The following is a 21,376-nucleotide window of genomic DNA, read 5'->3' as shown; positions in this document are numbered from 1 at the left end:
CATTATCGCATGGATGATTGTTGGTGTCCATGCGATTATCTAATCGGCCAATCGTGTGGCAGCAGTGCAGTGCAAAAAATCATACAGAAATGTGTCAGGAGCTTCAGTTCATGTTCATATCAACCATCAGAATGGGGAACGTTTTTTAGCTCAGTGATTTGGAGCGTGGCATGATTGTTGGTGCCAGATGGGCTGGTTTGAGTTTTTCTGTAACAGCTGATCTCCTGGGTTTTCACTTGTAACAGTCTCTAGAATTTACTTAGAATGGTGCCAGAAACAAAAAACATGCATTGAGAGGCAGTTTTGAGGATGGAAATGCCATATTGATGACAGAGGTCAACAGAGAATGGCCAGACTGGTTCGAACTGACAAAGTCTATGGTAACGCAGGTAACTGCTCTATATATTTGTGGTGAGAAGAGATTGGCACTGTTTTAGCTGCACGTGGGGGACCTACACAATATTAGGCAGGTGGTTTTAATGTTGTGGCTGATCGGTGTATATTAAGTGTACATACTTACAAACTAAAAAGTAATACACTCAGTGAGACCCCTAGAGTGGTGGTGGCGTAGTGGGCTAAAGCACATAACTGTTAATCAGAAGGTCGCTGGTTTGATACCCACAGCCACCACCATTGTGTCCTTGAGCAAGGCACCTAACTCCAGGTTGCTCCGGGGGGATTGTCCCTGTAATAAGTTCACTGTAAGTCACTTTGGATAAAAGCATCTGCCAAATGCATAAATTCCTCAAACAAGCACAAACTCCCTGTGATTGTAATCAAAGTGTTGCATAACTGTGTCGGTTTGGTCTTGGCTTTCAAAGGCTTCACGTGTCCCACTCTCTCATGATATCAATCTGTTTCTAGATGACACTGACAACTCACATAATCACAGGAAATTGGAAAAACACAGAGGATAGTGGCAATTATCACTAAGTATTACTACTAAGTGTGAGCGTATTACTTATTACTATAGCCTGACCCAGGTATTAAAGATATAGTTCACACAAAAATGTTAATTCTCTCATCATTTCCTAACCCTATTTGCGTGTCAAACTCATGTGACTTTCTTTCTTCTGCTGAACACAAATTAGACAATTTGAAGGAAGTATGTGGGGTCCAAAACCTTCAAGCTCCAAAAGGACATAAAGGCTGCATAACAGTAATCCAAATTACTTTTTTAGGTGATTTAGATGTTGCATTTTGGTCTGTTTCTCACTTAAACCGATTGCATCGATTCAGAAGCCTTTAAGACCTTTTTTGAGCTTGAACATTTGGGACATCGCTGACTTACTTTGTATGAACAAAATGCATCATAAATCATTCAAATTAACTTAGTTTGTGTTCCACAGAAGAAAGAATGTCATACAAGTTTGAGACAATTATAAGAGAAGTATAATTTTGGGTGAACTATCTCTGATGCTAAGTAGCGCAAATATGGGTACCATAAATATTTTAGCTTGGACATCAAAGCGGTATTTGAAAATGTCATTGTTATATGCCTGTCAACCAAGCCACTTAGCTTTGGGTCAGAAAATAAATAGAAAATAATTAATCAAGTGATTGTAAATGTGTCCAAAGAAGAACCAAAACTGCGCTAGTTTTAGTCAATCTCACAGGAAACATATCTGTACTAAATGCACTTACATTAATGTTGTTGGTTAGGGTGTTGACAAACTTAAATCCTGGGATTCTCTTGTCACTGCAAACAACCCCGACATCTTCAGAATGCTTGCAATCGGACACGCCAATGCCATTAGACTCACATTGGGCCAAGCTCTTCTCCTTTCCCGTGCAGTGGACATTGTCAAACCATATACGACCTGGCAAGCACAGATAGTCAGCAACCAGCATAAACATTCTAGAAGTCTAGAAGAAATGTTAGCCTCAGTCACCATTCACTTTTACTGCGTGGAAGAGAACAAACATGCAATAAAAGTGAATGGCGACTGAGGCTAACATTCTGCCTAACAGCTTCTTTTGTGTTCCATGGAAGAAAGAACAACATGGGGGTTTGGAACAACATAAGGTTGAGTAAATGATGACCTAATTTTCCATCTTGGGAGAACTTATACATTTAACATAGGGTGAGTTTACAACAACAAAAATAGAGTCCAAGCTGTCATTCACATTTAGACAAAATTTACAATGTGTTGCAAAAATTACTTTAAGCTGAGAAAAAAATGCATGAGTTTTACATTATGTCATAGTTGCTCTGTACTGTGAAAACCCACCTTCTCCTTTCCCATATTTAGATGATGGAGACCAAGAGTTTGCCTCAAAATAACCCAATTCTCTGCATACCACTTGGGCAGCATGAATGTTGAAATCATCATCACACACAGTCCCCCACTCTCCTTCATAGAAGACCTCAACACGCCCTTCATTGTGCTTGCGTTTCTCCCCTGCCAGACGAAGCTGTATCCTGGGCGTATCAGCAGAAAGCTCTGGAGCTGTGTAAAGATTCTGTGCAGGGTCCTGGTAGCCTGGAAGATAACCCAAGTGCTCATACTGTGCGTGACTTAGTCCCCATGCACTGAACAGTACAGCTGACACACACCAAAGGGTCAGCATAATGATAGAGTCTCAGAAGATTGTTATGACCTGTAAACAGCCAAAAGGGAAAGTGAAGCAATGGTTGTTTTATTATTATTATTTAAAAGGCAGCACAGAGAGACGTGCTTGTTTCTAACAGGTCACACCTACATATTATAAGATTGCAAGCAGCTTATTTATCTGTGCTTTTAAAATCAAATGATCAATCAAATGAACTTTTATCAAAGTCATGAGCATTTGAGCCCACATCAAATGATCCCAGTCCACATCAGAGAGTGCAATAATGAGGACACAGGGGCTTGTTTACATCCCGCTGTGGCAGACTATTCATATATATTGCCCATATAGAATATATGAAGAATATATAATTCTGTTTGAATTTCTTGGAAAAGTATCATGTTCTTAGCAGAACTACAGCATAACTGAGACAAATTACTTTTGACAGATGTTGAAAAACTTTGATTAGCATGTTAGATATTCTCTTTCAGTGACACAAGAGGATGTGCTAAGGGTAAACAGATGAGGTTTTCTGACTGAAAATTTAAAAATACGATTTTGTGGTGATGTAACAGCAGTTTTTACAGCACAAAAATTAAGTACTTTCTACATTGAATAAGTTTAAGCATGAACTTGAAAACATTGAGTAAATCTTCCTACAAATGTTTTTCCCAGTGTACATGTACAAAAGGAGATAAATAGGGTGAGAAACAACTCCAATAGAAAATACTTCAAGACCATTTTTTGTGTCTCCAACACCAACTGGTACATAACCTGCTGTGTCAAAGCTTTAAAAAAAATTATGATTTAACCTGCTTCAAAGGGTTCCCTCAAGATTTTCACTCCAAGATAAAAGAGATACTTCAACAAAGACTCCGCCTCACTATTTCAGTCTCCTTCACTCACTTTCACACTCAAAATGTACCAACATTGTCAAGTTAGTAGCAATTAACTAAATGCCACAGTAAGTCTTTTGGGGCCATTAAAACTGAAAATCTCAGGAATCCTAATGCATGTGGCAAATAAACATGAACACTACCCAACAGTTTGTTACACAAGTTTCCAAAAATGTGTATTTTTATATAGTGAAGCTATGAAAAGCCTATCAAAGGGGCCTGTTTAAGATTGTTTGTATGGCACATCTTTATTCTTCTGGACAAGACATTGTTCGGTGCCCTCAGTAGGGTCCTGGCCTTACATTCCTCTCCCTGAAGACATGGGCCTTGTCTTGATAGTATTTTGCACCTCCAGACAGCAAGTCTCCTGATAAACATAACTACACAGTTTGGGTCAAAAGTCAAAGTACCATGGTCCTGTGTAATTCTTCCTAAACATTAAAAAACTGTGTTCTGTCTGAACCAGCAAAAACAAAACACAGAACACTTTTGCCAGGGCTTTAAAGTTGATCAAATACATTTTACAAGTTTACATCTATAACGAACGATGTTCTGTAATATCTGATAATATTACACAAACCATCGTCTATAGATTGGGGAAAGCCTGAAATAACAAGCTTTCAGTTTTCACTACGTCCATTTTAGAGTGTGAGGGTCTGTTCTAATCGAAAGCGTTTTCCCGGCCGTCTGCGATGTTTGTGTGTGCTGCTATTATTATATATTTTTTTCAATGTAAACATAAGCTAGACGGAGGTTTTTGACCGTTGCGCCGCGACTCGCTTTTTTTAAGAGTATCTTGCAGGAGCGCCGCATTTTTAGAATCTGTATGAGGTTAAAAAACGACAACTTTTAAAATCTCGTCGCGAGAGACACCTACGTTGTGTTCTATTCGTTGTGTCTTGCTAATAGCGCTACAACGTGTTCGTCCTGAACGGCCCCCAACTTCTCTCCTTCAGCCATAATCTGATTGTTCTTGCATTAGTTCCACTGACTCATGAATGATGTCATACATAGCAACGTATGCATTGCTTTCCCTCCCTCATCTTACAAGAAAATATGATGTACTGTAAAATACAATGAACCCTTGCCATACAATATAATAATAAAACGAAATAACCCGAAAGTTTCACAACATATTCGGAAAACAACAAAAACGACAAAAAAACTGAAAATATAAAAAATGTTTGGTAAAACATAAAAACATATGTAGCCTAAAACATATGAGGTTGTTGGCTTACTTTTGCTGCAAGGGCAAATTTCACAGTGGAAGAATTCTCATCGGAAGTACAATGTGAATCTCTGCTTCTCTCATCTGTTGCACATCTCCTTAACTTTCACTAAATATCTCCTGCAATTTTAGGAACGTCGAAACAAGGTTACGCCTTGTTGAACTGCCCCCCTCACGCCCACCACTATGAGCTGGTGAACTCATGGACCTCCTGTCGCATGCAGGGCAGGCACAAAATTGGTATTTATTATTTTTATTTATTTATTTAAGAAACATTCAGATGTACGTGTTTAAAAACTATAATATTTAACAATAATAATAATAATAATAATAATAATAATAAAAAGATTAATTAATTTCATACCGCGACAAGAGCACTTTGGGTGGCTAGTGGAAGTTTTTCTGGAAAGAGGCCACATACAACTTTGTTGCCATGCTATATTGTAAACTTGTATTTATGCAGGTTGTTTTTTTTTTTTATATATATAAAGTTTTAATTAAAAGATCTGAATTGGAGTGTTTTTCACTGTCAATAAGACGAGCATTGTTCGTAAATCGCTACCGCTATGCTCCTGTATTACACAAATGAAAGTCAAATAACGTGTATGCTGCCACCTTGTGGACAATCGTACACCTTGGAGAACAACACTAAATCAGCCCATGCATACATTTACCTCCACCAGAGACACAACAAGTTCAACCGAAAATGGTTTAATTAGTTTAATTAGATACTCTTATACTTGATACTAATTAACACACACACACATACATATACATATATATATTCCCGATAGAACTAGAAATACATTTATTTTTATTGAATATTGATGGATTAATATAATTTTGTGTGAAAATAAATAACAACAGAAGGTTGTTTTAAATCAAATTAATTAAAATAATTAAATAAAATAAAGGTGGTGAGGAAGCCTTTTACCCCATACACAGTGTAAAAGGCTCCCTCACTTGAGGTAAAAGGCCCTGAGGCAGGTTATATTGACCAGGGCAATAGTCATAGGGCACAATTAGTCTTTTACTTTTGAGACAGCAAAATGGTTTTTGTTTATTTTTTGTAACAAATTAAGGCAATGAGTATTCAAAATAACCATTTCATAAAAGGTTGCATAATTTCTTGTTAATTTCAATCACATTGGACTTCAGAATATCTCAAGTATTCTATAAACAAATGAATCTCCAATGTCATTGGATCAATCAATGTGAGCCCACTTTGAACATTTTTCATAACAAATCTATTCGACCATTTAACAAAAACAATGTTTAATATAGGCCTTTAGCCCAGCAACAAGGGGTCTTTTATAATTTTAGATAAAATTGCCTCAAAATCAACCTTTAGACGTCACACACAATGATCTCATGGATCAGGACAATTTTGCAGTTCATAGTGACAAACAGGTGTTTAGGAAAGTACTGTGGTAGATATTGATATTATTATTATTATTAATATATTGATAAATTGCTATTTAGTGTTTTGTGAGAATATAAAACTAAAGGAGCCTTTTACCCTGTTGTAGAATCATAATCAGATTTATTGCCAAGTATGCTTACACATACAAGGAATTTGCCTTGGTGACAGAAGCTTCCAGTGCATTTATAAATTGTAACCTAAAAAATAAATACATCAATAAAAAAAAAAAAAAAACATATCACATAATATATATGGCATCAATCAGATTTCTGCTCTGTCTTCTTAAGCACCACCTCCTAGTCCGACTTCCAAAGTCTTTAGTCTCCACCTCTGCACTGTGTTCTCATGCACTTCTCTGTGAAGGAAGGAGGGAAGGTCTTTGGGTTCTTTCAGAATTAGTAAATTCTTAAAAGGCAACTCACTCTTCATGGAGGAATTTCTGAAGTCAATGGATTATGAGCTATCTACAGATGAAGAATGGGTGCTTTTTTTAAATTCTTCATTTTCCATGATCCGTACAGGGTAAACGGGACATCCCGGATGATGGTAAATCAGACTGAAGGTTATGTCTCAGAGCAAATAACTCGCTCCACAACTGCTTGTCTGCTTTTTATTTTTGTGCTCTCCACCTTTCTAGGGAATGCTCTAGTGTGTACTGCTGTGGTGCGATTCCGTCATCTTCGTTCCAAAGTAGCGTATGTGTTTGTAGTATCCTTGGCTGTATCAGATCTCTTAGTTGCCTCTCTTGTAATGCCATGGAAGGCAGCCGCTGAGATTGTGGGTTTCTGGCCATTTGGAAATTTCTGTGAAGTGTGGGTTGCGTTTGACATTATGTGTTCCACTGCTTCCATTCTTAACCTGTGCATCATAAGTGTGGATCGTTACTGGGCTATTGCTAGTCCATTTAACTATGAGCAGAGAATGACAAGGAGGGTGGCGTTTGTCATGATTGGAGTGGCATGGACTCTCTCTGTTCTGATCTCATTCATTCCTGTGCAGCTGAGTTGGCATACAACTCTGGGCCATAAAGGAGACCTAGAAAGGAGTGGTGGAAAATGTGATGCCAGTTTAAACCGTACTTATGCCATCACTTCATCTCTGATCAGCTTCTATATCCCTGTCTCAATAATGATTGTGACTTATACACGCATATTCTTCATAGCGCAAAAGCAGATTAGAAAGATCTCAACGCAAGAGTGTACCATTAAACATATTCAGTCCTGCCAAGGCTGCAATAAAGAACCAGAAGTAAAGTTAAAAAGCTCATTTAGGAGGGAAACCAAAGTCCTGAAAACTTTATCAATTATTATGGGAGTGTTTGTCTGCTGTTGGCTCCCTTTCTTCATACTGAACTGCATGGTGCCATTTTGTGACCCTGGTTTCCACAATGCTGGTCACATCCCATGTGTCAATAAAACCACCTTTGATGTGTTTGTGTGGTGTGGATGGGCAAACTCTACCTTAAATCCTGTGGTGTATGCCTTTAATGCAGAATTCCGCAAAGCATTCTCCAGCCTCTTAGGGTGTAGGAAGTTGTGCTCTAGAAATATGATTCAGGCGGTTGACTTCAGCAATGAGTTGGTGTCGTATCATCGAGACTCCACAAACCATCAAGATGCTCACATTGTCAGTCAACCCTGCCTGCTTCCACACTCTATTAGGGAGGAAAGTGACAGAGACATGTGGTTTGACACCATGTCGCAGATGGCTGAAGTCCCTACTTTGGATATGGGGAAAGACGTCCTACACTAAGTCATGGAGATACAGAACAATCCTTGGATAAGATCATAGCATTTACACAAGACAAGCTAGTTACTCTTGAACATGTGATTCAGGATGAAGGAGAATCAACTATTCGTGGAATATTGTAATCTGTAAATATAGTTATGTGTTGAACATTAGATGCTGTTCATAATGATTACTAGTATCATTAATGATACTTTCATGCTGTATCAAGACAAAAGGATGGATACAAATAGATAATCGAATCCCATGGTGAGAGAGTTGACTCAATGCCATTTCATGTTATTGAAAATGAAAAACACATGCTTTGAAAGGTCCTTTATCATCTCTTCAAGGCAAACGTTCTCATTATTACTTACCCTTATGATATCCTAAGTGTGTGTATTACTTTCTTTCTTCATCAGAACAGATTTGAAGGAAAATATCTTTGATCAGCAGGCCCTTAAAATGCAAGTGGAGGACGATTTCTCTTTTGAAGCTCCAAATATCACAGATAGTCAGCATAAACGTCATCCATATGACACCAGCTGTTACATTTATGTCTTCTAATGTGACATGAAAAATATAAATATTTATATTGTAAGGTGAGCAGCGGTATGCACGTGATGTAATTGCATTAGCTTTTGAAACACATAATAACTGATCCACGTACCTCATAGCCGGAAGAGCAGCGCTGTTTACAAGTGAGAAGGAGGAATGGCGTTCATTAACTTGGTTGGTTTTGAGTTATATCTGTACTTATCTGTTTCTTTACTCACACTGGTGCATTTGTGTGCTTATCCTGGATGTCTCAACCAAGCGGAGAATGTGAGATTACCATGGCAACTTGAATACATCAAACGAGAGACAGCGTGATCTCACCCTCTTGTGAAGTTTAACGGATGCGATGGTTTAGAGTTACAAAGAACTTAAAAAGATAACTATTTTCGCACCAAAAGCAATTGTATCACTTTAGAAGACATCAATTTAACCAGTCATATCATTGACATTTATGCTGACTGTCTGTAATTTTTGGAGCTTCAAAAGAGAAATCTCTATTCACTTGCATTCAATTTAATGCCATCTGATGTATCAATTTAATTATATGGACCTCCTGAGCTAGAAATGTTCTATTTTTCGTCAAATGTGTTTTGGTGAAGAAATAAAGTCATACACACCTGGAATATCACAAAGGTGAGTAAATAATGAAATAATTTTCATTTTTAAGGGGCAAAGCCACTGTCAATGTATCACTTTTTTTTATTATTAAAAAAAATAATATAAATATTTATTTATATTATTAGTAATTAGTATTTCTAACGCAGATTCCATGCCACCATCCTGATTTGAACTTGTCATATTAACTTTTCTTCATTCTATGATATTCTATATTTATATTTAATATATATATATATATTTAAATATAGGTAACATTTACTTGTGTTGATTTGGCAGACAAGTCAACTGTGTGACCTACTGTGCATTCCGGGTATTTGTTTTACCATTTATAGGAGTTATGTTGTAATGAGCACCCTATCTATTAGATTACACAACATACCTTGCATGGGGAAATTTATTTTTATTTATAATAGATGTTTTTTAATTATTTTTTTTTTTTTACAATAAAATAGAATTTCACATTTTAAATGTTAAAATGCACTTATTAATATGTAAGAACTGTGATTTTACCAACCTATGATAATGTTTGAATTAAATGTAAATTAAATCTACTTTACTTATATATATATATATAAGTAAAATACTGAAGTTTTTATTTCTTCTTATATGTTCTAAAAATATTTAATTACAATGTGTAAAATGTTTATGTAATCATAAAACATGAAGGCATGACGTATGATTGTATTTAAAAAAAAATTACAAATTGTTGAAGAGAAGTACTCATATCATTTTGATACTGTATTGTTTTTTATTTTATTATTTGTTTGTTTTTTATACCAAAACCGTTTTTGGACAAAATAGATGTTTATGAATAGGGACAGAAAGAAAAATTCACAAAAAAGGAATGTATATTACACATTCCAAACATCAACAACATTTAATAAATTATAGAAATGTTCGTTAGGTATTGCTGTATTTACAGGAAGGTCGCAGAGCATATACGCTAATACAAAATATAACATTACATAAATCTATTAAGTAATAAAAAAAAAAAAAAACATCCTCATTCACAAGTCATACGTGCACACATCCACGCCCAAGATATACTAAGACAAACTGAGCTTGTATGTTAAAGTATACACTTTCCAACCAGCGGACGCTTCTGTCTAATCTCTGGAGGATTGAAATCTTCACAAAGTAATCGGCTTTGTGAGTCCGTTACAGAGGTAGACTGACATGTTTATAAAAGCCTTTCTTGACAAAAGTATTTCACAGCAATGTGCTGCTGGTGATTATAGAAATACGACTCAAACAAGACATCTCAAAACACGGTCTCACATCTTACTTAGGAAGCATTCTCTCAGTCTATCAAAAAAGGCGTTAGCCTTCATTCATGCACTGGAAATATTTGCACTTTTGTGAAGATGGGGTGGCTCTTACAAGAGCCTTTGTGTTTATGGAGTGGAGTCTGTCAGTCTACTTCTTCTTGGCAGCAGCCTTCTTCGCCTTGGCAGCCTTGGGTTTCGCGGCTTTAGGCTTCGCTGCTTTCACCTTCTTGGGACTCTTTGCAACTTTCTTCACAGCCGGTTTCTTCACCTTCTTCGGGCTTTTGACGGCTTTCTTGGTCGCAGCCGGTTTCTTCACTTTCTTGGGAGCCTTCTTCGCCGCAGGTTTCTTCACTGCTGCCTTCTTCGGCTTCGCCACCTTGGCCGCTGCTTTCTTCACGGCGGGCTTCTTAGGTTTCGCCACAACTTTCTTCGTAGGTTTTTTGGCTTCTGGTTTCTTGCTCACCTTGAAAGAGCCGGACGCTCCAGTGCCTTTAGTTTGAACAAGCGCCCCCTTTTTCACGAGAGATTTCAAGGCAATTTTGACGCGAGAGTTGTTTTTCTCAACGTCATATCCACCACCTGTCAAAGCCTTTTTCAGTGCAGCCAGGGAAACTCCTTTACGCTCGTTAGAAGCTGCAACTGCCTTCACGATAAGGTCTGACACACTTGGTCCAGGCTTTTTCGTCTTCTTTGCTGCCGCCTTCTTCTTCGGGGATTTGGCCGGAGCAGCCGCGGGTGCAGGAGCCGTTTCTGCCATAGTTTCAGTCAACTTGGAGCTGTTGTCTCGTAGTACAGAGCTGTCAAACAAGCAATGTTTACATCCAACAGCTAAGGGCGGGATTTAAACGGGAGATGAGAACCATATAGACTCAACCGTCTCGCCTGCCGCTCTCAACAGGACAGAGTCGTCCGTAGATGTGTTTTCTGTTCTTAAAAAACACAAGATTTTCCACGATAAACAGTGATGGATTGCCACATTGAACCCACGTATCGATAGCTGATTCCCTTCTCTTCACGTGTAGTTAATGTTTTGTGCAAAACATAAATCCGTTTATTGTACAATAATAAAAACGCGTACAAATTTGGTGCGAGACTCCGCGGGAAATATCGCACTTCCTCTGTTCTATTGTAGATAATATATTAAAGTTCGAAATTCACAACAGAAATGATGAAAACTTTACATGGATAAGACCCTAATGCGCACATTTGTGCTGGTTTTAGATTACGATAGCTCACAGAAAAACAATTTGAAGTGTTTTTCTTCAGTGAAGGTAACACAGCACAGTCGCCATTTCAACCTCGCTTAATCGCACCGAGATTCTTTCTACAACTAACATTAATAATCTTATCTTTATATCCTGTACTTGAGTCGAGTCTCATATATAAAAGCGAGTTTTCTCAATATTAAACATATTTGAATACGTTGCCCTTTGGTAATTAAACGGGAGTTTCCATTGTGTGAAGTGCGAGTTTTAGACTGTGTAGCCTGAACAGATGACGGAAGCTATTTTTAGTACAAATGTTGTGTTAATACATGGACAAATTTAAAATATTTACAGTTATAAACGCTATGCTGTTGTACGTGTTCTGTTCAGTCTGTACAATGGGGACTGGGCTACTTTTTATACGAATATTCAAGGCGAGGATTTCAAATAGCCTACGTTCCGCCATTGTTCAGTTGGGAACTGTTGCTGCACTTCGTAGTTTGTAATGTTCGTCGCCTCAAGTAGCTTAGTAAAAATACAAACAAATATAAGTTTGATCACGGACCGAAAGACAAAATGTTTGTAGGCTACGTTGTTTACAACATTTATTGAGGATTTGGGCCGCTCTAGGCTAGAACATTAGCCACATCTGACAGTTAATGCAGTTTGTGAAATGTTATTGATTCATCGAAAGTTTTAACAGTAGCGTAAAAAGGCGCAAGAATCGGCCAATCATTCCATATCAATACCATTTCAGCTCTTCTAGTTGAACACGAACCAATTCTTGTTCTTGTTCTTTAATAGATCATATTAGATTACATTTTTGAAAATGAGCTGAATCGATAATAATTGTTGTAGGCTAGTGTTCTGGAAGCTTCAATTTCCTGATATGTTCTATATGAATGCATATAACGTATAACCAGATCAATCAATAATTGTTTGTTTGTGTAAAAAATGCTACCAATTCATGATAACAGCTTATTGCTTCGTGTTCACAGTTTGTTTTCATATATACAAACATGAACTCAAAGCTACTTAAAACTACGCACATATTGAATATGCTTTTAAATTGTTTAATGTAGGCCTAAGGCCACGTTCACACTCAAGGCAATATTCTTTGGTTTTCCGCGTTCCGGATTGGATCGCACAAATGAAGGCCAAAGAACAAACGCGTTCGTATTCGCTCACGGTCAGAAGAGTATACAACACACTCTCATGGCGAAATTGTCAGGATTAATACTTTTCTAAATTTGCCTAATTCGTATGATAGCCTATTGCGACTGCACTCGTTTGAATTCGTATGTCTTGGTACAGCCAGTGACGTCGCTGGACATCGTTTCCATCTAATACCAGATACCCTCATTCTTCAGTCACACACAACAGCTTCAACAGTATCATGTTTACACACTCTGCTGATTGGTTAAGTTTAGATAAGGGGTTTGATAAGGGCATAATATTATTAATAAGTAGGCCTATGTCATTAAGGCCTTGTTCGTGGAACTCAAACTTAATTCATCATTAGACATCTGGGAATTTGCACGTGAAGTCGTACAAGTTTTGCGAACAACATGGTGCGAGACCATACGAAATAGCCAACTCCTAAATTATAAATGACTTTTCATGAGAATGGGTTGAGTATATTCACAAAGGCAACAAGCCGATCCAGAACATGCAAAACGAAGTATGCATGTGCCTCGACACAGATATCATCATCTGCACAGACTGTGTGGGACAGTTTTTTCTGGACATGTGGAAGGCAGTAGGCCCTACAGTACTTTTTTTGTGGGTTCCAGATCGGCTAGTACCCAGTCAACCGTGTTGGTTTTCAAAGTATAATCTTCTGACCTGTCTAGTTATGCTGTAAGATCACTTCAAATAGAATTTCCAATAAAAATGACTTAAAGTGAGTTCCAAATTACCCTTATTTTGAGGCCCATAACTTTTTGCCCTCCAAAGCTCTCACAGTGGATGTTAAAGTCTTCAAAGTGAATAGGGCATAGGGATGATCTTCTTAAAGTATTCCTGGGACTTGAGCGATTGACGCAAAAAAGTAAACCCTAGCCGTAATAAATTTTAGTTTAAAAAAATTATCTATTTGACTTTCGATAATGCTCTCCATTACCACATGATTTGAAAAACAATGACGTTCGGAAACTGAAAACAGATTAATGTGAATGTGGATTGATTGTATGCAAAATCTGTGACACCAGAGTCATCAAACAGAACAAAGTCATCAAACAGGGGAAAAAAAAAAAACATTATTATCAAAACTGATTTTCGACCACACCACCCATCAACTCCAGGCAATGGGTTGTGGCTGTCCAGAAGCATCAAAGTACATATTTGAAATGACATGCAGAAAGCACTGACCAATTAGCTGTGAGATATAATAGTCTTTAGCAATGGTTAAATAACCTGTGTTCTGCTTTACGTTTGCTTGTTACATACTTATTGTTGTAAAGCTATTATTATATTTAGATTAGTATTTAGTATTAGCATTAAGTATTTAAATATATCAAAGTATTTACATTAGTAGACCAGAGACCTGAATCATCACAAACAGGCTTGAAAAACACTCAGAAGTTATATAAGACAAACAAAATTCATGGCAGATTCATACATTTTATATTAAGCAAAATAATTTTATTTCCGATGTAGCAGGACTATTAAAGGTGTTGGAGTAGCTCTGCAGCACGTCAGCAATAAAACTTTTATTTTTCCAGAGTCGAGTATGGGATCTTTTTGCTTTAGACGAGAAGATCCACTCATGTCATCACTTGTAATAAAATGAATAGTAGGAAATGGAATCCTCAAACCTAATTTTGTACTTTTTCTCCATGAAGTTGTACATTATATTAATTTGATTTCTGGCTCCAACCACAAAAAGGAGGTTAAAACTGTCAACATATGGTCCTCCTTTTCGTTATAATGACCTATATGCTTCCCCTGGCAAAACTCTATTGTATTTTGTTTACATATTATATTTGTATATTGTTATGTATATTTTGATAAGTCACTTGTGATTTGTATCCTTTTTTTTTTTTTTTTTTTGGCAATAAAGATGACTTAAAAAAAAAAAAAAAGGAAATGTAATCCTCAAAATGGCGGATGTAGAAACGGAAGTCCCGCCTTACAAGTAAAAGAACCAATCCCCTTTTAGATACAGACATCGCCTGTCAATCAACTCCAGAACGCGCCTACTCAAGAACTTTTCCTTGCTGGTCCGGAAAAAAAACGTTTTTTTTTTTTTTTGCGTATCTTAGATACAAAACAATATATACAACTTATGATTTTTTTTATACCATCGTTTATACAATTTTTGCCATATTTCACTGCTGATTGATTGAAATCTTGACCAAACATTTAGGAGATTTTGGTCTTTCCCCATTGTAGTAGATCGGAGCCGTTCTTTCATGTCTGTTGTAACCACTGATCTATATTGAAAGCGCCAGACATTAAAGAACGGCTCCGATCTACTACAATGGGGAAAGACTAAAATCTCCTAAATGTTTGGTCAAGATTTCAATATATATATAGATTAGTGGTTGTATCCATTGAAAATAGATGGCCGCCGAGAGGAATGACTTGACTTGAAATGCACTTTGGCTCTACCCCTGGCTCAAACAAACGGCCCAAATTTTGAAAGCGCCAAAGCCACGGTATTTACACATTTCGGTAAATTAATCTAAGCATGATTTATTCAGAATGAGCTTTATTGCCAAGTGTTCTCACGTACGCATGGATTTTTATTTATTTTTGGTAATAAGAGAAACAAGTGCACGCTTAAGATTACAGTTAGACAATATAAAACAATATACAAATAACAGAATGACGTATGTGCAAGTTGTAATATGTGCAAAGTGGTGGAATGTACGTTTATTGAATTAAATCAAATATTCATAGCTAGCTCTGCATATTAACATGGGATATATATGCAAATATATTTTTTTATACACATGACCGTTGATACATTACTCTTTTGACAGAATGTTTGGGTGGCTCTTAAAAGAGCCTTTTTTTTTAATCAGCTGTCCTGGTGAAATTTAACCGCCAAAACCATACAACGTACGACCTTGACGCTTCAGTGCGTAGACTACGTCCATAGCGGTCACCGTCTTGCGCTTGGCATGTTCGGTGTAGGTAACAGCGTCACGAATGACATTCTCGAGGAATACTTTCAGTACACCACGTGTTTCCTCGTAAATGAGACCAGAAATGCGTTTCACACCACCACGACGCGCTAGACGGCGAATAGCTGGTTTTGTGATTCCTTGAATATTATCTCTCAAGACTTTCCGGTGACGCTTGGCTCCACCTTTTCCAAGACCCTTTCCGCCTTTCCCTCGCCCAGACATGATAGCTAAGTTTTCTATGAAAGAACACAAGTAACGTGACTGTAACATACAGCGAGATGTGTATATATATATTAATAGCGGACCTTGTTGAAACCATTTGCCACACACCCACTGCAGGGGAGGGGCTCAGTGATGTAAGAATACAAAAAGAGGAGGCGAAAAAGGATTTTAACACGCATTTTTGTTTCACCGGTTCCTTCTTCAACCCAAATGGCGTTGTTTTGTTATATATATATATAACATTCATCTACGGTTTCTTGGATAGATAGATAAAGAGGTCGAAGGATAGACATAACTATCCAGGACAATTTTATCATTTTATTTAAGTTGCACCACACAGAACCTTATTCAGCACGCACCAGTCCTGGCATGACATGTTTTAGCGCAAAAAAATGAATTCCAAGCAAAGCAAATTTTATCAACTCGTTTAGGCAGCGATTGTATGCAAATTCCCCACGCCTTTCCCGATGTTTTGATTGGCGCAACACTGCCTCGGTTTCTATTGGTCGCTTGCTGATGTTGACGTTTATGTTACTTGTCCCGAGCCAAACGCCCTTCCCAACTGGTTTGAACCGGTTTAACGAACAAAGATTAATCTTATTTTCCTTCACTCTTAGACGTTGACTTGTATAAAGATACATTTACTATTATGCTACTAGCTATAAACACAAACGCAAAACAATGTTTCACAAAATTCTTAAATCATATTGTATAACTTTTCAAGTAATATTAGCACAAACTTCTAGCAAACACCAGTTTATGATAATTTGCCTTATTTCCCACAACATTTCAAACAAAAACAGCAGCATGACAAAATGTAAGAAATAATACATAAAGCAAAAAATGTAAATGCTGTCCCAACAGTACAAAGCAATAAGACAAATGGTCCAGGGGCTACTGAAGAGTGCAGATTAGTCCAAATACACAAAAATACAGTTTTCGAATTCCAGGCATCACCTTCCATCATATGCCAGGGGCTTAAAATAAAAACAAGGAGGATTATTAAATATATTTTATCAGAAGTCATCACACCTTTCTTTTAAATCCATCATTTCTCAGTTATTGATTCATGAATATACAGAGGTTTGTGGATGGGCCTCACTTAACCAAAGTGAATTAACTAGTATTGTTTTTGTCACAATATTAAAAAGAAAAAATCCAAAGAACAAAGACTGAATGAAATCCTTTGTATCTCACCCTGTAAACTCCCTCATCATAGCCTGGCTCAGGACGTTGCCATATCTGATTGGATAAGATTTTCAAAACAACCAATCCGAACACCACAATGATGATTCCTAAAGAATTTGCCAATATTGCCTCTGGTGGTAACTTGGAATAAGGCAGTGTCTCATTGGCATTTTCTTTTCTAAAGAATGAACCAATAGAGCAAAACATTTGCCACAGTGTTACATGTCATCATATATCAGTTTTACATATCACTCTCTTTTCTACATACTAACAAGGTACTATTGCAAATCTAACAATACAGATAACAGCATACATATGCCTAATTAAACATTTATTTGCTGCTTTTAAATAGTAATGAATGATACACTAAGGTCTCTTTTCCATTAATAGCCTATATCACTATACTTAGGCTGAAACATGTATTCATTTGCAATGGCTAACACATATTAAGAGTGCAGTCACTTACAGTGCAAAAAAGAGCTTCTCGTTTATCCCTGAGATGCAGGACACAATGCTTAACACCAAGATAATTCCTCCCATCCAAACATGAGTTGGCTTTACAAGAGACCGTGCTGCCATTGGGGTGCAGGGTAAAAGGAATGCAGTAAAACCCATTACCCACTGAAAAAACAATCAAGATATAGCTTGTTAATACAAATAAAAGGGAAGATTCTTACACTTAACAGTTAAACACCTTATACATACTTTAACGAAACATAAAATATGTTGGACTGCATTCTTTGTATATAATTTGTTTAAATTACAGCCACTTCTCACTATTTAACTTCTTGTTCGTAGCAACAGATTAGAACATATTACTACACTGCAAGTGAAAACTTGTTAACATGATACACACCTGTGCTGTGAAAATTGCAGTGGTACAAATCCCCACCCAGCTGTGAAGAGAATAGAGGTTGGGAGTGTGGTTTGCGTTGTGGTAGTCAAACACTGCACAAAGCCCGATAACAGATAGAATGAAGGACAGAAGCAGAAGTCCAGCATGTAACAGCTTCCATGGTAGCTTATTCTGACCCCACGTCAGGGGAATACGATACACTACGGCCGCTGTGCAGCAGAGGAAAAAGAAAAAAAAAAGAAAATTGATGACAATTGTCAGACAAGTGCTCAATTGACAAAAAATGTCAAATATTTTTTTCATATAACCTTAAAGGGATAGTTAACCCAAAAATAAAAATTCTCTCATCATTTACTCTAATGTATGTCTTTCTTCATCAGGACACATTAGAAGGAAAACAGAAACATATCTTAGCTCAGTAGGTCCTTGAAATGCAAGTGGATGGTTATTTGACATTTGAAGCTTCAAAAATCACAGATAGTCAGTATAAACATCTTCCATACAAGTTCAGCTGTTAAATTAATGTCTTCTAAAGTGACACGATGACTTTTGGTGCGAAAAAGATCAATATGTAAGTACTTTTTAATTTTTTAATTTTCTCCCCTTATCTCCCCAATTTGGCATGCACAATTCCCAATGTACTAGGTCCTCGTGGTGGCATAGTGTCATTACATATCATCGTGGTGTCCATATCATTACAACGCAAATACGTCACACGAGAGATCACTTGGACTCCACCCTCTGGTGAAGCTTATCGGAAGCATTGGATTATAGTTAACAAGTACTTAAATATTTCACACCAAAAGTGATCATATTGCTTTAGGAGACATTAATTTAACCACTGGAGTCATATCGATGTAATTTATGGTGACCATCTGTGAGCTTCAAAAGTCGAATCACCATCCACTTGCAATTTAAAGACCTACTGAGCTCAGGTTGTTTTTCAAAAAAATGTGTTCTAGTGAAGAAAGTCACACACACCTGTGATATCATGAGGGTGAGTAAATAATGAGAGCATTTTCATTTTTTGGGTGAACTATCACTTTAATCTAATAATTTCCCAATATTATCACATAGCAGTGTTGGGTTAATAACTAATAACTCTGCTACAACTTACAAATTACTTCACTTTTGAGTTCCTTTCTAAAACAATTATCACAGAAAAGTTTTGATTTCCAGCTTAAAGAATTCAAAATATTTTCTGTATTTCCTCCTTTTTCGTTGTCCCTTCAGTTTTCACAAAAACATAAGTATGAACATAATTGATGTTTGAAATTTACTCTACGTAATATTAATTTAAAAATGTTTAACCCAAGTAATGTACTTAAAAGAAATTCACTTTTCTTGAAAGTCAGTAACAGTAATATTATTATAAGAATTTAAGTTGTAATGTGTTACACTACTTTTTGGCAAAAATAAATTTGATTACAGTAACTAATAACTTTGGAATCATATCACACCCAACACTGATCATATACAATTTAACATACAGTACATACCAAATACATCAATAAAACACGTGGCTGAAATGCACACAACTTTATACTATTTCAGATGAAACTATTAGTTGCTATTGATGTAATGTCATGTGTACATGTACATACATATATAAAATTGATAACATCATTACAGTAGCACTAAATATAACCTGTCAAAAATAATCTGATCAAACATACCATTCCCATAAAGAACCACCATGCCAGTGACCATAAATACAGGGTGCCAGTTGAAGTGCTTGGCTGAGCCATCCCACGCAAATCCACCTCGATAGCTATAATTCCAATGAGCTACCAATACCACACAAGCAATCCCCAACATCACGCACATCAGATAGGTTATGTAAAATGCAACAATTCCTCTCATCCTGTCAATGCTGCAGATCAAATTTGCAGATAGAGAGTGCAAATGAAAATCTTGAGATTAGTTAACAAATATACTCTGGGTTAATCAACTGTCATCAAGCACAATAGCACTGAATATAACATTAAAATGTTTGCATACTTTCACCTTACCTTGCAACAGTTGATGTCTCAAAAGTAAAATAAGAATACAATACAGTGACTGCTTGTGTTTGTTTTTTAAAGTATCTATATAATCAGTCTTAATCCAAATTCTAACTAAACATCATAAAGGTGTTGAACAATGCGTAAACCAAACCCATCAAAGGCTGATTCCTCCAATGCAGCACATCTGATGTACAGTACCTTTGGCTGTTGTGTGAGCACAAATATCAATGAACCTCGTGACACAAGAGTTTCTGATGATCTCAGTTCCTCTTTCCATGATTCCCCATCATGATTCTCACTTTCATCTGCTCACTGCCCATTTGGCAAACAAATGATAGCAGAAATAATGTTTAAGAAAAAGTCACGAAACTAGCTGTGATAAAGCGTGAAAGGAACTTCTGTTATCGTGACAATTAATAGTAAACTCAGTCATATGCCCAAGAATGAATGTGCAAATAGGGAACTGTTCCAACTGTGTCAATGCTGCAATAATACAAACAAAAAAGTTTTTAGTGTTATTAACAAAACCAGGAACTGAAATCATTCCGGTTTAAGGGTAAAATTGAGGCACTTGTTTATAGCAGTGGTTCTCGTTCACTTTCACACATAAATAAATAATAAAAAAAATAATTATATATATATATATAATAGTGAAAATACACATACGAACTGGCACAATTTTCCTCATACAACACACTATGACTTCAGAAGTATTGAGATCTAAGGCACGAGTGTTATGGATGACTTAAAATTGCTGATACTTTCGGTCGGAGCTTGAACCAAAGTGGGCCAAAGTTTTCTTGTTTCAAAGGGGGGCGTGACCCACAAAAATTGAGAACCACTGGTTTACGACGGAGTGCTTCAATACTTTAAAATATCATTGTTTGTCTCTAGCAAGGTTGTTGTTGTTGTTTTTATGGGAAACCTGAAAACAAATTTGGTTTTACACTAAACGTATGCGTGTAAAACATTTCTGCCTTATAGCTGATATGAGAGAACATGATCTTATCAGACATGACACAAGGAATCAATCGTATACAAAGTAAAAACGACTAGTATAGTATTAGCTTAGCTAGTTAAGATTTTTTGGTTACTCTCACTTAGGCGCTTTTCCCCTATACAGCGTTTCTCGTTAAAATCGCAAGGGTGCATGGGAAGTGTAGTGAAAGTCTGATTTCGTTTAATACGACGAAACTAAATTTAGCGTGCAACGAGGGAGAAAGGGCATGGCTTAGAGCATTCTTAAGGTTGTATGTGTAAACATTTGTCATCCGCAATTGTTAACATAAACTAACAATTAGCATGACCCTCTACAGCATTTTATAATCTTGGTAAATGGTAATTTCTACATAAACTATTTGTTTTTGCATTAAAGTTGAATACATTAACATGACAATGCAATATGAACTGCAATACACAAATAACAATTACCAATAATATTTTAGCATTAACAAAGAATAATAAATGCAGTAAAAATGTATTTTAAGTTCATACATAATG

At 36.6% G+C, this 21,376-nt stretch overlaps 4 protein-coding genes and 1 pseudogene across 4 annotated transcripts in view; 1 reads left to right on the top strand and 4 right to left on the bottom strand.

Moving 5' to 3' along the window:
* The window catches only part of LOC127635643 (lysyl oxidase homolog 2B-like), a 34,579-nt gene extending 29,757 nt beyond the window's left edge, over positions 1-4,822 (bottom strand). The window contains exons 1-3 of the mRNA XM_052115819.1: positions 4,685-4,822; positions 2,232-2,601; positions 1,645-1,820 (exon numbers count right to left, since the gene is read on the bottom strand). Of these exons, the coding sequence (XP_051971779.1) occupies positions 1,645-1,820; positions 2,232-2,571 (516 nt within the window). The 5' untranslated portion in view covers positions 2,572-2,601; positions 4,685-4,822. The remainder of the gene's footprint in view (positions 1-1,644; positions 1,821-2,231; positions 2,602-4,684) is intronic.
* A 1,458-nt stretch (positions 4,823-6,280) lies between these two features.
* On the top strand, positions 6,281-9,304 carry LOC127635647 (D(1) dopamine receptor-like; annotated as a pseudogene).
* Positions 9,305-9,723: 419 nt separating this feature from the next.
* LOC127635676 (histone H1-like) lies at positions 9,724-11,071 on the bottom strand. The gene has a single exon (XM_052115866.1). The coding sequence runs from the start codon at positions 11,021-11,023 to the stop codon at positions 10,415-10,417; it is 609 nt and encodes a 202-aa protein (XP_051971826.1). The 5' UTR covers positions 11,024-11,071; the 3' UTR covers positions 9,724-10,414.
* Positions 11,072-14,956: 3,885 nt separating this feature from the next.
* Positions 14,957-20,022, bottom strand: LOC127635665 (lysosomal membrane ascorbate-dependent ferrireductase CYB561A3). The gene is made up of 6 exons (XM_052115856.1): positions 19,883-20,022; positions 19,547-19,743; positions 17,871-18,079; positions 17,481-17,635; positions 17,024-17,192; positions 14,957-16,803 (listed from the first exon to the last, which is right to left on the bottom strand). Exons 2-6 carry the CDS (start codon positions 19,731-19,733, stop codon positions 16,780-16,782), a joined length of 744 nt encoding a protein of 247 aa, XP_051971816.1. The 5' UTR covers positions 19,734-19,743; positions 19,883-20,022; the 3' UTR covers positions 14,957-16,779.
* LOC127637378 (histone H4) lies at positions 15,515-15,826 on the bottom strand. Its single transcript, XM_052118406.1, has one exon. It carries the CDS (start codon positions 15,824-15,826, stop codon positions 15,515-15,517), a length of 312 nt encoding a protein of 103 aa, XP_051974366.1.
* Positions 20,023-21,376: the final 1,354 nt, after the last annotated feature.

Source organism: Xyrauchen texanus, chromosome 4 (genome assembly GCF_025860055.1).
Source record: "Xyrauchen texanus isolate HMW12.3.18 chromosome 4, RBS_HiC_50CHRs, whole genome shotgun sequence".
NCBI lineage: Eukaryota > Metazoa > Chordata > Actinopteri > Cypriniformes > Catostomidae > Xyrauchen > Xyrauchen texanus.
The sequence above is the reverse complement of the archived record's forward strand: the minus strand, read 5'-3'. Positions and strand labels throughout refer to the sequence as shown.

Bases quoted from the DNA above. Each gene is read 5' to 3' on its own strand.
- LOC127635676 (XM_052115866.1), bottom strand. From the start codon at position 11,023: ATGGCAGAAACGGCTCCTGCACCCGCGGCTGCTCCGGCCAAATCCCCG.
- LOC127635665 (XM_052115856.1), bottom strand. From the start codon at position 19,733: ATGAGAGGAATTGTTGCATTTTACATAACCTATCTGATGTGCGTGATG. The intron at 17,193-17,480 runs GTAAGTGACTGC...TTCATTCTTTAG, and splicing joins GAGAAGCTCTTTTTTGCACT to AAAAGAAAATGCCAATGAGA. The intron at 16,804-17,023 runs GTGAGATACAAA...TTTTATTTTAAG, and splicing joins ATGATGAGGGAGTTTACAGG to CCCCTGGCATATGATGGAAG.
- LOC127637378 (XM_052118406.1), bottom strand. From the start codon at position 15,826: ATGTCTGGGCGAGGGAAAGGCGGAAAGGGTCTTGGAAAAGGTGGAGCC.